Raw genomic sequence first — 16,377 nt, forward strand, 5'->3', positions numbered from 1 at the left:
TCACTTCCTTCTGAGCCATCAGTATAAATTCGACACACCTTGGCTACATGACAAAGAGCATGAAGAGAGCATTGGGAGACAACACTGACAGACACCATAAGAGATGACCAACAGAGACAGCAAACAGCAGCTGACACTACAAAGATAATGGAACAGTCAGAGCACAAAAGACACTAGAAGTCAGTAGCACAGCAAGTAGATAACCATACATTAATTGCTACTACAGTTACACCCAGAACAATAACATTCAAACCTTCTCAATGTTTTGTCGTTCATAGTAACGACAGTATGCTTTTTTTCGTGTACAAAAAGAATAAAATTTTCTTTATCAAAAATCAGTGTTGTTGTTCTTTTTTTAATTAAAATCTTTTATTTTTTACTTGTTTCAGGCTGTGGCCATGCTGGGGCACTGCCTTGAATTTTTAGCCAAATGAATTGACCCCAGCACTTTTTTTTTAAGATTGGTACTTATTCGAGAGAGAGACATGTTGGCTACATGACATGGTATTAAGACAAATTGATTGATACATTCATTAATGACTGACCAAAAGTTGGAATTTTCTTTTTGGTTTTTTTATTGTTTTTTATTCAAAAGAAATATATATATTTTTATTTACTTAAAAAATTTTTTTAATTCATTTTTAAATAATTTTTTAATCAATGTTTGACTTTTGTGATTTTTTTTTTTTTTTCACAGACTCCTTTCAGCATCCAGATATATCTTTTTGTTTTTTCCGGAAAAACCGTTTATCTGAAGGATCAAATCCATGTTCTTTGGCCCCATAGACAGCCCAGTCTGGGGTCTTGGCCATATAGTCCTCAGCAGTAAATATCATTTCACTGTTATTCTTTCTATTCTGTACCAATTCATGAAATTTCTCATAATCAATCCAAGTCCACCATTCACCATTCACTTTGAACTAAAATAAATTTAAATAATAATAATAATAATAATCTTTTCTTATTTTGGCAGAAGGTCAACAATTTTGAGAGATCAGATTTGGTCAGTTTGAACATAAAACAGATAGAATATTTAACTCTGTTTTATCTTTAAACTGACTAAATCTGATCTCTCACACCTACCCTACAATGTCATTCTAAAAATAAACAATGACAGCATTGAAATCTCAGAGAGATTGCATTATTAATTCTAAACAATGTGAATAAATAAAGCATTACATTCATCAAAGTAATCTGAGTGCAAAAGGATAACAGGAAACATACCAGAGCCCATTATTATGTGAGAGAGACATCACTCAACTGATTAATACCAGAAGATATAAGTGAGAGTACAGAGTAAGATTTATCAGTAATGACTCACAGATCGACAGAACTGATGTCATGCAAACACTTACCTTTTTGTTAGCAACCAGCAAGCAATTGGAATGCTCGTGTTCACAAGCGATCTCATAGTCGGGAAGGAGGTCAGCAAGCTGCTGTACAAATCCACACACCTCCTCATGCCACGGCACATTTTTCATGGTTAATGTAGAGGCCTTCGATTCACCGCAGTAAGTAACACCCTGAAACAGCAAAATATTTCTCTCTCCAATAAGTAAAAATCAGACACACACAGAGAAAAAAAAAAAAAAAAATGCTCCAGAGTTGTACAGTTGAAATGAAACAATGTGAAACGGAATTGAAATTACTAGAAACATTTTATCAACCCCAAAAGGATGAAGGGGACAGTGATTTGAACTTAGAATGTAAAGACCCTGAAGAAATGCATTGTGATTTTCTGTGTGTGTGTGTGTGTCAATGATATGTCTGATTGTGGTGTGTGTGTGTGTGTGTGCATGACAGGTAGCTTAATGGTTAGAGTATTGAGCTCATGATCATTATGTCCTGAGTTCGATTCCTGGTAGCATACTGAGTTTTTGAGCAAAACATTTTATTTCACATTATTCCAGTCGACTCAGCTGGAAAAAATGAGCTGTACCCTTAAATACTTATTGCAGTGGTCCTTCAGTTTTCCTAAGCCCTATAAAAGAACTCAGATGGTTGGCCTCTAACAAGGCCTTTTGCGATACCCTTAAAGCCAGGAACTTTCCCCCACACCCTCATACAACAAAAAGAATTCTTAAATTCCTTACCTTGACTTCAATAAAATCAGGTTTACCATAATCAACAAGATCGGCGTAAGCTTCAATTTCATCAGTATTCCAGCCCTTAACCAGAGTTAGTCGATACACCGTACGCTGTTTCTTCTCTGCCAATGCCTGAAGGCTGTCCAGAAAACGCTGCCAGAAATCACGGAAGAGTGGACGGTCTATTTTCTTAAGGCTTTCTTTATTACTTGCATCAACGCTGACATAGAGCTGAGTAACAGGTATCAAATTACTGAAACATAATAATAACAATAATAATAATAATAATAATAATAATAATAATAATAATAATTTTAGCACAAGGTCAGTAATTTTGGGTAGAGGGAGCAGGTCTGCTTGGTAGACAATATCATCCTAAAAATTAACAGTTGCCTCATCAAAATCTCAAAGCTACAAGATAATGAATAATCAAATCAAAACAACGTGAGTAAAGAAGCATGTGACACAGTAATCTGAATGATAAGGACTTATCACTTTAGCATTCAGATTTCTCTGTCGTGTATAATCCTTATCTATTCACCCTGTTTTGAATTAACCATGCATTATCTTGTAGCTTTGAGATTTCGAGGATGTGATTGTTTATGTTTTGAATGACATTGTCAAGTAGGTGCGAGAGGCCAGATCCGGCTACTTAAATCCTTTAGCATTCAGATTTCTCTGTCGTATATAATGCTTATCTATTCACCCTGTTTTGAATTAATCATGCATTATCTTGTAGCTTTGAGATTTCGAGGATGTGATTGTATATTTTTACAATGACAATGTTGGGTAGGTGTGAGAGGCCAGATACGGCCAGTTGGAATATAAAACAGGTAGAATATTTTGGGCCGGTTATGACTGGTTTAAATGTTAAAGGCTTAAAAAACATTAACAATAAAAAACAATCCTTACTGTATTGCATCTGGAAACTGAGCATTGGTTACAAGGAAGGTTGAGATCCCTTTGTTGTGAAGGAGATCAATAAATTTATTGATTTCCGGATACATGATTGGTTCTCCGACCAATGATAAAGCGCAGTGCTTTGGTGACATACCTTCGTTAAAGCGTTCAGGTAATACGCCAGGTACACCTTGCATAGAGGAAAAAAGGAAACATCACAGTGATGACTAAAACACAGTAAAGAATTAAAACAAACAGGTTTACACACTGAAACACTTTCGTATAACAACACGTATGCTCTTAAATGGATTGCTAAATACTCAATCCCATACACTCAGGCACTTTTATAGAACATACAGACATGGCTGTGTGGTTAAGTAAAAAACTTCCTAACCATATTGTTTCTGGCTCAAAGCTATGTGGTACCTTAGGCAAGTGTCTCGTACTGTATTCCCAGGCAGACTAATGACCTGTGAGTAAGCTTTATAGATTGAAATTGAAACTTCCCATTGTTTATATATATATATATATATATATATATATATATATATATATATATATATATAAATATAAAATATAAAATCAAATATAAAAATATAAATATAAAATATAAATTACCGTGAATTTTTTTAGAGACACTTTCAAATTTATCAGAATATTGGACTGAAGATTTGGAATAGAGAAATTTTCATTCTCTTAACCATGAAACGATCGTATCCAATTAACTAAAGACTTGTTTTGTTTATGCTTTTCCCTCCAGTTTTTTGTTCTATGTGTGCCATAAATATCGCCATCCGTTTAGAGAAAAATTTGTAGTTTAGAATCAGTAGTTCTTTGACTACTATTTCTAAATTTTCAGTATGTTGGAGAAGCAACTCAATGCTAATCCCTGTATATTTATGATGATTTTTATATATATATATATATATGTATGTATATATGTAAAAATGGATGACTTCAATAGCTTATCCACCACTTAACTGCTTGGTGTGTGGAGTGTAAGTTGAGTAAGACCAATGAGTTTCTCTTACCTCTAAACTGCTTTATCATCTTGGTGTGATTTGCAATGGCCCCATTGAAAATATATTCAGGATCATCCATTAGCCAGCGCCATTCTGTACCGACAGGGTTTGTATGATGTCTACAAGAGAATAAAGATGACAAAACAATCAGACAGGATAGCAACAGCAGTAAAAGAGTCGTTGTGAGCCAATATCAACTTTGTTGTATTTCTGCGCAGTTTATGCAGAAAAGTTAACCCTTTTCTAATCATACTTCTGTTGAGATAAAATGTGCTCGTTTCAATTAATTAATTAATTTTGAAATTAATGAAGAATGTATTAAAATATCTTCCACTGGGACTTGGTGCAGCTCTCCAGCTTACCAGTTCCAGGTAAACCGTCCAACCCATGCCAGCATGGAAAGCAGATGCAAAATGATGGTGATGATGATGAATTTTGTCATTGATAAGATGCTGTTTGGAACATAAATTAAGATGGAATTTTGATGAAAGTTTTTAATTTAGTTCACTTTGAAAAAGAAAGCTTGCATCATCGAACCAAGAGTAGCCCCAGGGTGGTGGCTATCAAAAGGATTAACTCTTTCATTAACTTTTATCTTTTAAAATTGTTGCAGTCATAAAACTGTGGCCATGCTGGGACACAACCTTGAATTTTTAGTCAAATGAATCGACCCCAGTACTTCTTTTCTAAGCCTGGCCCTAATTCTATCAGTCTCTTTTGCCGAACCACTAAGTTATGGGGATGCAAGCACACCACCAACGGTTGTCAAGCAGTGTTGGTGAGACAAACACAGTCAGAAAGACACACACACAGATACATACATACATATATACGACAGGCTTCTTTCAGCTTCCATCTACCAAACCAACTCACAACACACAGATCCATTTTTTTTCTTTTACTCAAAATCTTTTTATTTGCTACTGCTTCAAGGCAGTTCGTCAAACAAAAACATTTACGTTGCAAAAAGGGAAATGTTATCCAAGGGAGGTAATTCTTCAGAGCAAATTTCATTTGAAATGAAACAAAATAATTCTGAAGGTAAAGAGATATGGGCACGGCTGTATGGTTAAGAAGTTCACTTCACAACCAAAAGGTTTCAGGTTCAATCTCGCTAAAAGTCTTCTAAGGTTTTGGTCAGCCTGGGGCTATAGTATTGGACATTTGCCCAAAGTGCCACACATTGAGACTGAAACCAGAACCATGTGGTTTGAAAGCAAACCTCTTACCACACAGCCAAGCCTGCTTCTCAAGCATGTGATCTTGGGTACAGTCCCACTGTGTAGAACTGAACCTCACACGACATGGTTGGGAAGCAAACTCCTGAACAATTCAGCCATGAATAGAGTAAAGACTCTCTTCAGTCATGCGTGACTATGCACCTAGAAATTTTCCCCTCTGAGGCACAAGTCCAGGAAAGGTTATTTATGGAAGACCAGCAGTTGCCCATGCATACAAGCCTCCCATCTCCACACCACCGATATTAGCCAAAGGAAAGGCAAAGGGGCCAATACAGCTTGACACCAGTGACGTCACAACTCATTTCTACAGATGAATGAACTAGAGCAACGCGAAATAAAGTGTCTTGCTCAAGAACACAACACACAGCCTGGTCCAGAAATTGAACTCACTACCTCATGATTGTAAGCCGGATGCTCTAACTGCTGAGCCATGCAGCTTCACCACCCTATGAATACTGAGCTTATAAATGGAGTAAACAAAAGTTTTAACTTACCTCCAACAGAAGACACATTTATTGGCGCAAGCTAAACTGGGCGTGGTCTCCATACACCTGTGGCTCTCGATCCCATAGAATGTGTGTTTATAACAGCCACCACGACCTCGTAGCATCGACTGCAACAATGTAGATTCAAAGAAGAGACTTAGAAAAGAGGGCAGCGAGAAAGAGAGAAGTGTTGGAATGGGAAATAAAGACATGCATCTGTATGAGATATGCCAGAACCAACACAATCATTTTCATGAAATGTGATACAATACATGACTAATATAAATCCAATCAACCCAGGCTTCGTTTCAAAGACATACCTTTGTCCATCGGCACAGCTTCACACCTGAATGTGTCCCAATTAAACTGTAGCCCTGCTTCTCTAAGGATTTCTTGAAAATCTCTGTAATCATTGGTTTAGGTTCCTCGTTCTTGGTCTGTTTATTTGTTGAAACAATGTAGCCGTTAAGCTTTAGCTTTGTCTGTTGAAGAAAATAACAAAATATTACAGATGTGTTCAAATGGTGTATGCCTGTGTGGTTAAAAAGTTCACTTCCCAACCATGTGGTTCTGGGTTCAGAATACAACATGGCAAACTGGCCAAGTGCTTGCTATTATAGCTCCGTGCCAACCAAAGCCTTACGATTGGATCTGGTTGACAGAAACTGAAAGAATTCCATCATATATATATATATATAATTAAATAAGATTAATGTAAAAACCTTGTAGTATGCTAGGCAAAGCTTGTCAAAACAATTGTAGTGATTTTAAATAAAAAATGTTGTTCATCCCATTTTCTATCATTTATCTTTCTCTTTCTCTATTTATCTATCTACCTATCTCTCTATCTATATATACATCTACCTGTCTCTCTCTCTCTCTCAGACTCTAATCTGATCTGTCACGGTTTCGACAGCTAGATGCCCTTCCTAATGCCAACCACTTTTTCGAGTGTAGTGGGTGTGATTTACGTGCCACTGGTGCGGAAGCCTGTCCGGTGGCACTAGCATCGACCACGTTCGGATGGTGCTTTTTACGTGCCACCAGCACGGGGAGCCAGTCAGGCAGCAGTAGCATTGACCCACACTCAAATGGTGCTTATTACGTGCCACCAGCACAGGTGCCAGTCAGGCAGCACTGTCTACAACTACAATTTCGATTTCACTTGAAATCATAATCATGGCCAAAAAATGATGATGGTGATGATGGACTTAAAGTCATAGCACCAACTACCTGTTCAGTCATTGTGCATTCTCACTCAGATTAATTAATTTGTATTGTCGGCAATCATCTCTATCTTTACCCACAAACATTCATTTCCTTATTTGTCTCCAAACAAAACACTTACCTTGGTTTTCTTGACATTTTTCATGACTTTGCCGAGATCTTCAAGGTCAACCAATCCATTAGACTGAGTGACAGGTAACGACCCTGAGCTTTCTACATTGTCTCCGTCTTCTTCCTCCTCTTCACTTGATGTCTCCATCAGTACCTAATTTTTAAAAAATTGAAGAGGTTTGCATTACAATCATGCGGTTAGGGTTCAGCCCCACTGTGTGGCACCTAGGGCAAGTGCCTTCTACTATGGCCCCAGACCCTGACCAATGCCTTGTGGCTATTTTATTTTAGAGACAACACAAGTATGAATTGAGATTTGACTGCTATTTTTAGCAGGATGAGCAATTATAGTGGCTCCCTCTAGGGGACTGACATAACAATTTAGGAGCAATTTTCCTTCAAGATTTTAACATAATAATACATACTTTTCACAGGGTCTTTATCTCTTGATGAAAGTATAAGGGACATTGTTGTGACATATGACAGGATTTGGGCATTTTTAAACCAAGTGGACCCCCAACATCTCTCTCTAGATCTAATCACAGTTGATTTCTTCCAGAGAGAGATGGAGAGAGAAAGAGGAAAAAGAGAGACAGGGAGAAGGGAAAGAGAGAGAGAGAGAGAGAGACATAGAGAAAGAATCAACCTCAGTAATATCAAAAAGTAGATAAACAGACCTCAGCAAGCAAAGAGCCAGGACAAACATCACAAGGCATTCGATCCCAACCTTCTAACACCTGGGCCAATTTACTGCTGGTGGGGTGAATGCAAGAATGTGAAAAGAAATAAAAAGTTAAAATGTCAATGTGACAAACCTCTTGGTTTGAAGAACTGTTGTCTTTATCACAGCATTTCTTCTCACATGTCTCTTTACAACACTTATTGGATTCTACTGGCAGAGTGCCACCTTTCAGTAATGGAATACTCTTCTTCCAGAACTTCCTATTCCAGGCATTGAAGTCTTCTGTCAGACCTGTAACCAACAACAACAACAACAAGTAAACAACTATTACAGTAAATAATTTTAACCTTTTGATACCAACCTGCCTGAGACTGCCTTTGGATCTTTGGCACAAATTTCCTAATTTAAAGTGTTCTATATTTAGAACTTTCCATTAAAATTTCATGCTATTTTATGTTCCAAACATCATCTTGTTTCTATTAATTTTGAAAATAATGAAGAACTCAGTGAAATAATATTGTTATTATCAATCTGGTGTTTGGAACTTGAATTAGCATGAAATTTAGATCACTTTACAACAGAGAGTTTGTATCATGGAACCAGGGACAGCATCGGTTTGAGTAGGTAACAATAGGGAACTCTTTTGTTACCATAATTCTAATGAAATACACTAGATTTGTTTTAATTAATTTTGAAAATGATGAAGTTTATAAAATAATTTTATAACCATTAAGCTGGTATTTGGAGCTTAAATTAACATGAAATTTTGAAGGAAGGTTTTAATTTAGATCGCTTTAAAATAGTGGGTGGTTTGTATCATAGAGACAAGGATGGTTTCAGGTGAGCTGGTCTCAAAAGGGTTAATGTAATTTAAATTAAAACATCCCATCAAATTTTATGTAAATTTATGTATACACACACGTGTGCGTGCATGTGTGTATAATATAGGGTTTCTGTAAGAGAACTCATCAAGACCAGCCAACAACATGGGGGAAAAAAAATGTGTCAGAAAAGAAAGATAAAACTCAACTCACCCCCATGTGAACTCTGGGTAGTGTCCTCATCTCCAATACCCACCGGCAGGATTCGGTTAGCTTCCAACTGGTGAAGCCAATCGTCAATGTTTTTGCCAACCTAATAAAAAGTAAATAAATAACATGTACACTTGCGTGTATGTGTGTGTGTGTGTGTATATATATATATATATATATATAGCCTGAACAGGATAAATTACCCCTATTTTGCAGAAAAAAGTGTAGGTGGTTAGCTGTGGACTCGAACTCACAACCCTGTACTGCAAAATAGGGGTAGTTTATCTTGTTCAGGCTATATTATTAGCATTATCATGCGGTCGAGAATTTAAAATCACTTCTTTAACTTTCTAAGACATCTCAACGCCTCTAAAAGCAAACTTTGTTTGTTTGTTTACGTTTATCGTAATTTGAATTTATATATATATATATATATATATATATATATATATATATATATATATACACACGTAAATGTTGAAGAATGAGAATGAGTCTTCAACACAACATAAGTGGATAAAATTTCTTTATTTGTGCATTAAGGCTATCATTGGTTTCATGTTAAGAAAAAATCTTAACAATTTTTCAAGCCACTCACATGGAGAAATGGCATTGGATGAAAATACAAAAATATGTATATCTACAGACAGACAGACAGACAAAACAACACTCACAGATTATAATCTGAAAAACAAATCAAGGAAAAATAAACAGCAGTCTGATCACAATACTCACCACAGAAAAATTTTCTTTGTACTCTGAGTTGCCATGAGAGAATACTGCATATATCATTCCTTCTAGGAAGTTCTTCTGAACACGGAAATCAACAGCTGTCTCCTTCAGCCATTTATAAAACCAGACAGCATCATCTGGTGGGGAGCCTTGCACATAGGTGGAGATAACTATCACATAAATGCGGTCAGGAGATTTCTGTATATTTGAAAAAATAGACAGAATACAATAGAGATAACAGTGAAAGATTAAAATATACATGTTTTTATGTTTGGTTTGGCTGAAATAAGAAGTCTTGGATTTACAGTCCCTAGATATTTGATTTCAAAACCAGCCAGGTTCAAGAAAAGTTGTGATTAAGAAGTCTGCTTTGCATTTGGTCGGCCCGAAGCTATAGTAAACACTTGCCCAAGGTGCCATGCAGTGGGACTGAACCCGGAACCATGTGGTTGGGAAAGCAAGCTTCTTACCACACAACCACTCATATATATATATATATATATATATGTGTGTGTGTGTGCATGTATATATGCATGTGTGTGTATATATATATATATATATATATATATCATCATCATCATCATTTATCGTCCGCTTTCCATGCTGGCATGGGTTGGACGGTTTGACTGAGGACTGGTGAACCAGATGGCTACACCAGGCTCCAATCTGATCTGGCAGAGTTTCTACAGCTGGATGCCCTTCCTAACGCCAACAACTCCGGCGGCAGCAGTGATGTTTTATCGTCGGTCCAATAATTCATTTGGTTTCTTCTTGACCACTTCTTCCCCGCTGACTGTGTTTATGCCGCTGATGACTAACGAGGTAAATTCTTGCATGGAAGAGTCTGTTGCAAAGTTCACAAGGGATCCGTGGTGGAGGCCTTGGTTGTTGTGGTCGCAATTTTCTCTCTCGTCGTTTCTCTTCCTCTATATATGTTAGTTTGTTTACTTGTTTTAAACGCCAGCTTAATAATGACAAAGTTATTTCACTAAATTCTTTGTTACTTTCCAAACTTATTGCAACAAAGGCATAGTCTTTCGACAGAAATACGGTAACAAAAAGGGTAAAAGTGAAAAGAGCAGTCAAACTTACAAACTGTTTTATATGGTCCTCAGGGTCACAGTCTTTGATATTCAACACTTCTACTTGAACACCCTGCTGCTCAGCATTTTGAGCAAGGCTTTCGGCCAAAGTCTACAAAGAATAACAATCAAACTTCTTAATAATATCATGAAAAATGTATTTTAAGAAAATTAGAATTAAATACATATATGTGCAAAAAAGAGAAAAGTAAAAAAAAGATATTGACAGAAATCTAAGCTAGATGCAAATTTTACATACCTTTCCAAAATAACATGGTTCCAGTAGAAGACACTTGCCCATGGTGCAATGCAATGGGATTGAACCTGGAACCATGTGGTTGAGAAGCAAACTTCTTACCACACAGCCACACCTATGGCCTGCATAAATTATTTGTCTATAGTGGTCAAATCTTTGTGCTGTACCTTAGCTCGCTCCCGCCATCAAATCAACGTTGCCTGAACAGGTACATGGTGTACCACATGTCAGATGTTGAAGTGATCACAGAGAAGCGTGACATGAGTTTTTGCTCGAAAATACAATACACCATGAGTGCAACACCCTAACCACTAGGTCATGCACCATCATCATAATAGTAATCCTTTCTACTGAAGGCACATGGACTGAAATTTGTGGGAGGGGACTAGTTGACCCCAATGTCTCACTGGTACTTAATTTATCGACTTCGAAAGAATGAAAAGCAGAGTTGACCCTGGCAGAATTTGAACTCAGAACGTAGCGACAGGTAAAATACCGCTAAGCATTTTGCCCAGCATGCTAACGATTCTGCCAGCTTAACAATAATAATCCTTTCTACTAAAGGCACACAGCCTGAAATTTGTGGGAGGGGACTAGTTGACTACATCGACCCCAGTGTCTTACTGGTACTTAATTTATCTCAAAGTCGACCTCGGTGGAACTTGAGTAATAATAATAATAATAATAAATAATAATGTAAGCTGCTTAATACATTACCTTTGAATGTCCAGTTTGAGATCCATAGAGAATGTGTAACGATCTCTTCCATTCTTTGACCTCAGTTTTGCAATCTTTGGAAATGGTTTTCTCCACGGATTCTTTAACCTCTGCAACCTGGGAATATAAAAATAAAGAATAGGACACATATCCATTGCAGGATTACTCAATTTTGCTGGCTGAGTGGACTGGAGCAATATGAAATGAAGTGTTTTGCTCAACAACACAATGCATCACCTAGTCCAGGAATCGAAACCACAGTCTTACAATCATGAGTCCAACACCCTAACCACTCGGCCATATGCCTCCACTGTGAGTGCTAACCCTTTGAACACTGGAATGTGCTTTAGCAGGCAGGTTGTACCCCTTGCAGATGCAACATAATTTTATGTTTACGGCTGGAAAAAAAAAAATGGTTCTGCTAATTAGCAAGCTGTGAACACAAAACCGTGTGGCCACTTGCTTTTGCATCTTTCAGTGGGTGTAGTTAGTTAGACCAACTAACACATGCTAAAGTGTACTCGCTCTTGAGGAAAGATGCCAACAATGACTGTATGATAGCCACAACATGGTCCCCTGAAGGAAGAAGGACGCACAGAACGCTTGGAGAAGAACAGTTGAAAAAAGAGAAGCTGGCTGGTGCATGGGGAATGTGGAACGAGATGTGAACCACAGCCATCAACTGGACAACATGGAGAGAGAGAGAGTGGAAGTCTTATGAGCCACATGGCATGGGGAGCTATTAACAAAAAGGAAGTGTACTCATAGATTCAAACAATAATGCTGTATATCAGTGGTTCTCAACCCCTTTTCTACCTATTGACTCCTTGGATTCTTATGTAATTCTGGTGGGCATCCATAACCATTCAATGTTTAAAAACATCCTATCATTTTTATAATTAAATATGAAGGGGTGCTGAAAAGCTCTTGACTTTGGGTAAAAGAAAATACAGCAGGATCATTTTAATTATGATTTTATTCAACATATTCCCCCTCTCATATTTACACACTTATTGCAGCAGCCCTTCAGTTTTTCTAAGCCATGTAAAAGATTTTGGAATGTTGGGCTTCCAACCAGGCCTTTCATGATACCCTTAAAGCCAGGAACTTTTCAGCACCCCCTCGTATTATTAGAAATTGTATAAAAATTTTTTTAATATTTGATTTATTGTAGAAGCAAAACCAATTTATTGCACACAGATTTTAAGCACAAAATCTTATATGGACCCCCAAGAGTTATACAGACTCCCAGTTGAGGACTACTGATGTATATGAATCTTACTTTACCTTAGTTTTGGTTTGCTTCATCCAAAATCTGCTGAGATAAGTGAATGAAATAATTGCCAGAAGCAAGAGCCAGACTGGCAGATGTAGGTATTCAGATACCTCATACTGTAACAGTTCTTCCAACATAACACAAACCAATCTGAAGAAGAGAAAACAAAGTCAGCCTTAGTTCAATTATTCAGAGATAAGAGAAGTGAGAAAAGGGACATGTAGACATATTTATTGGGAGGGGAATTAAAGTATAGCCATATCTATTAATCGGGTAGTATTGGAGGATTACATTTATCTGTTAGTACACATAGCTATTAGTGGGGTACCAGAGATGAATGTATGTATATGTGTGTGTGTGTGTGTGTGTGTAGATGTATATATATATATATATATATATATATATATATATTACTTGTTTCAATCATTAGACTGCAGCCATTTTGGAGCACTGCTTTGAAGGGTTCCAATTGAAAGAATCCACCCTAGTACCTATTTTTTTCCCCGAGCCTGATACTTATTCAATTGGCCCCTTTTTGTCAAACTGCTTGGGGATGTAAACAAACTAACATCAGCTGTAAAGCAGTGAGGGGAACAAACACAAAGAATCATACTCATAGATGTATATATATATATATATATATATACATAAACACACACACATTATATATACATGCATATATGGGTACAGGACATCAGAAAAACGTGAACAATAAGAGAAACGAGAACATAAAACAGACACAGAAAACAAACTTTTTTTCAAACAATGAAAGAAATAAATAGAGAAACGAGAAATGTAATGTAAAGAACATTCCCTTCATCAGTTGTTCCCTGTTTTATCTACTCCACGTTTCAAAGGTAGGGACAAGACGCATACATGACAGCACCAGCTATGTAATCTATTACACACACACACACACACACACACACATATATTATATATATGATGCATAATATATGTATTATATATATCAGGAAAGTAGTAGTGTATGTATATATATATATATTGTTGAGTCATAGCTATGTCTATTAATAGAAATGTATTGGGAACACATCAGCTCCATTAACTTCATTAGTCTCAAGCCAACAAGTACGTCTCTTTGATTTGTATAATAGGAAAAAAAAAATCATTTTCAATCATCTGATTTATTCATTGTAACCAATGAGACTGGCCCAGATGTTTGCAATAATAATGAACTCTTCTAAAGCCAACCAAGGGCTAAGTGGTGATGTGAAGCTTCCCAACCACATGGTTTCAGGTTCAGTCCCACTGTGTGGCGACTTAAGCACGTCTTCTATTATAGCCCTCGGCTCACCCAAGCCTTGTAAGTGGATTTGGTGGATGGAAACTGCAAGAAGTCCAGTATGTATGTATGTGCATGTGTACGTGTATGTGTCTTTGTGTTTGTCTCCCACCACTGCTGTCAATTTGTTCAAATAAAGCCCTTCTAGGCAGTGCCCCAGCTAGGCCCCAGTCCAATGACTGAAACAAGTAAAAGTCAAAGGCTTTGGTAGAAATGGCAGACGACATTTACTTTCAACTCATTGAATTACAATTTGACGTTAAGTACAGGAGTTTTGAACTGTAACTTAAGAGCGATCAGGACTTAAAGAGTAATTCTTCAGAGTTACTGAATCTCAGCTACGCATCATAGCCTAGAATACATATCTTCATTAACATTACAAAATAATTAAAAAAAAAACATCACTTCACCAGAATTGATCTGGGGAATCAACATTAATAGCTATTGTGATGGTGATGCCGCTGGTCTCAAAAACCTTGGAGATACTGGAAATAATTAATTAATTTTGACTATATTAATCGAACCGCAAAATACACGCAGCATAGATTCAAGGGAAAATGATATTTAAAAACTATATAATTCATGGCAGCGTGGGTTTATGAAAAAAAAACAAAAAAAAAACTGGGAAACAAAATCGTCTGAAAGACAAAGACAAAAATTTTTTAGAAGCAATAATTATATCTGGAATGTTAATCTCTTTAAAACGCAACACTTCGACACAATTTTTCAGTGTAATTATGTTATATAAGTGGTTTGAAATTAGCAATGAGATTTAATCGTCGCAAACATTAAACAATAAAAGAAAATAATAATGCATCACAGATGTTTCCTGTATCGATTTCCTTTTGTTATGAAAATGTCTTTTATTGAAAATTACAGATAAGAAGTAAGCTTTATCACCACGAGAAGCTGTTGCTTAGCTATAGGTCGGCTCTGAAAATCCACCCATTTCAGGCAGATCTAGTTTTCCCATCACAGTAGTTTCAAATGTGTCATCTTTCTGTTAAGACAGTAAAATGTGATTTGAGATATCTGACTGTTACTTCTAGCAGGTCGATCGACTGCAGAAAGGTTTCTTTCCCCTCGATGTTTCGCATCGATCAAGAGAAGTCAGTGGAAATGGTTAGAAAGGTCAAAAGCCGGGATTGGGGAAGTTATGGTACCTGGCTCGATACTTCAGCTTCCAATAGCTCATTAAATCTTAACAGTAGTATAGTAATAGTTAATTACTGTCGGAGTATTTGATTTAATTAATTACAACGCCCTTTGATCATGAAAAGATGGACATTGAAAGAAATCAATACCTTCGTGTTAATTGCGAGATTTAAAATTTTCCACTTCACTGACTTTGAACTACTTACGAAAGAGAACTTATACTGTGATTCATATATTTAAATGTCGATTTATAATAGAATTAGATGATAAATCAGATCTTTAATCGTTTAATCCCCGCAACTATATATATTTTGTCCTTATCTATGGGTAACATAAACACCGCAAATAGCAACGGAGCACCTTGTGTAAACATTAAAGTTACCAATCATTAAATAATTAAGTAAACATTACGAAAAAAAAGGGTACTTACGTTAGCTATTATGTTTTGTCGAAGTACATTGAACGATTTTTAGGCAGATCTGCCTCAGACAGTGTTTCTTTAGTAAACCTTTCAAAACAATACTTCGGCCACATGGAACTCAGTTGCATTACATAGATCTAAGGAAGATAGTAATTTTCAAGACACATGAATGAGCAGACCACTTTTAACTTGGGGGCTTGAAGTGAACAGGAAATTTTCAACATTTGCAGAATATCTTAATAAATATTATAGATTAATTTATGTTTTAAATAAATGAACACATTTTTTTATATACGTTGTATAAATATCGGGATATCTTACATACTGGATGTATGTGTGTATCATTATCATCATCATCATCATTATTATTACTATTTAATTCCCGTTTTCCATGCTGGCATGAGTTGGACGGTTCAACAGGAAATAGCAAGTCAGAAGACTGCACCAGGATATACATGTGTGTGAATGTGTGTACATGTATATAGTGGAGACGGAATGGCCCAGTGGTTAGGGCAGCGGACTCGCGGTCATAGGATCGCGGTTTCGATTCCCAGACCGGGCGTTGTGAGTGTTTATTGAGCGAAAACACCTAAAGCTCCACGAGTGCCAACAACAACAACAACATCAACATGTGAAATTATTAAACACA

General features: G+C 36.6%; 1 protein-coding gene across 1 annotated transcript; it reads right to left on the bottom strand.

The window, feature by feature from the left end:
• Positions 1 to 557: 557 nt before the first annotated feature.
• Positions 558 to 15,859, bottom strand: LOC106880685 (S-adenosyl-L-methionine-dependent tRNA 4-demethylwyosine synthase TYW1). Its single transcript, XM_052976791.2, has 15 exons — positions 15,738 to 15,859; positions 12,861 to 12,999; positions 11,574 to 11,690; positions 10,611 to 10,712; positions 9,522 to 9,716; positions 8,790 to 8,889; positions 7,889 to 8,046; positions 7,084 to 7,227; positions 6,056 to 6,217; positions 5,745 to 5,863; positions 4,019 to 4,128; positions 3,000 to 3,177; positions 2,094 to 2,340; positions 1,356 to 1,523; positions 558 to 920 (listed from the first exon to the last, which is right to left on the bottom strand). The coding sequence occupies exons 2-15, from the start codon at positions 12,984 to 12,986 to the stop codon at positions 705 to 707; spliced, it is 2,142 nt and encodes a 713-aa protein (XP_052832751.1). The 5' UTR covers positions 12,987 to 12,999; positions 15,738 to 15,859; the 3' UTR covers positions 558 to 704.
• Positions 15,860 to 16,377: the final 518 nt, after the last annotated feature.

This window comes from Octopus bimaculoides, chromosome 24, assembly GCF_046866305.1.
Source record: "Octopus bimaculoides isolate indiv1 chromosome 24, ASM4686630v1, whole genome shotgun sequence".
Taxonomy (NCBI): domain Eukaryota; kingdom Metazoa; phylum Mollusca; class Cephalopoda; order Octopoda; family Octopodidae; genus Octopus; species Octopus bimaculoides.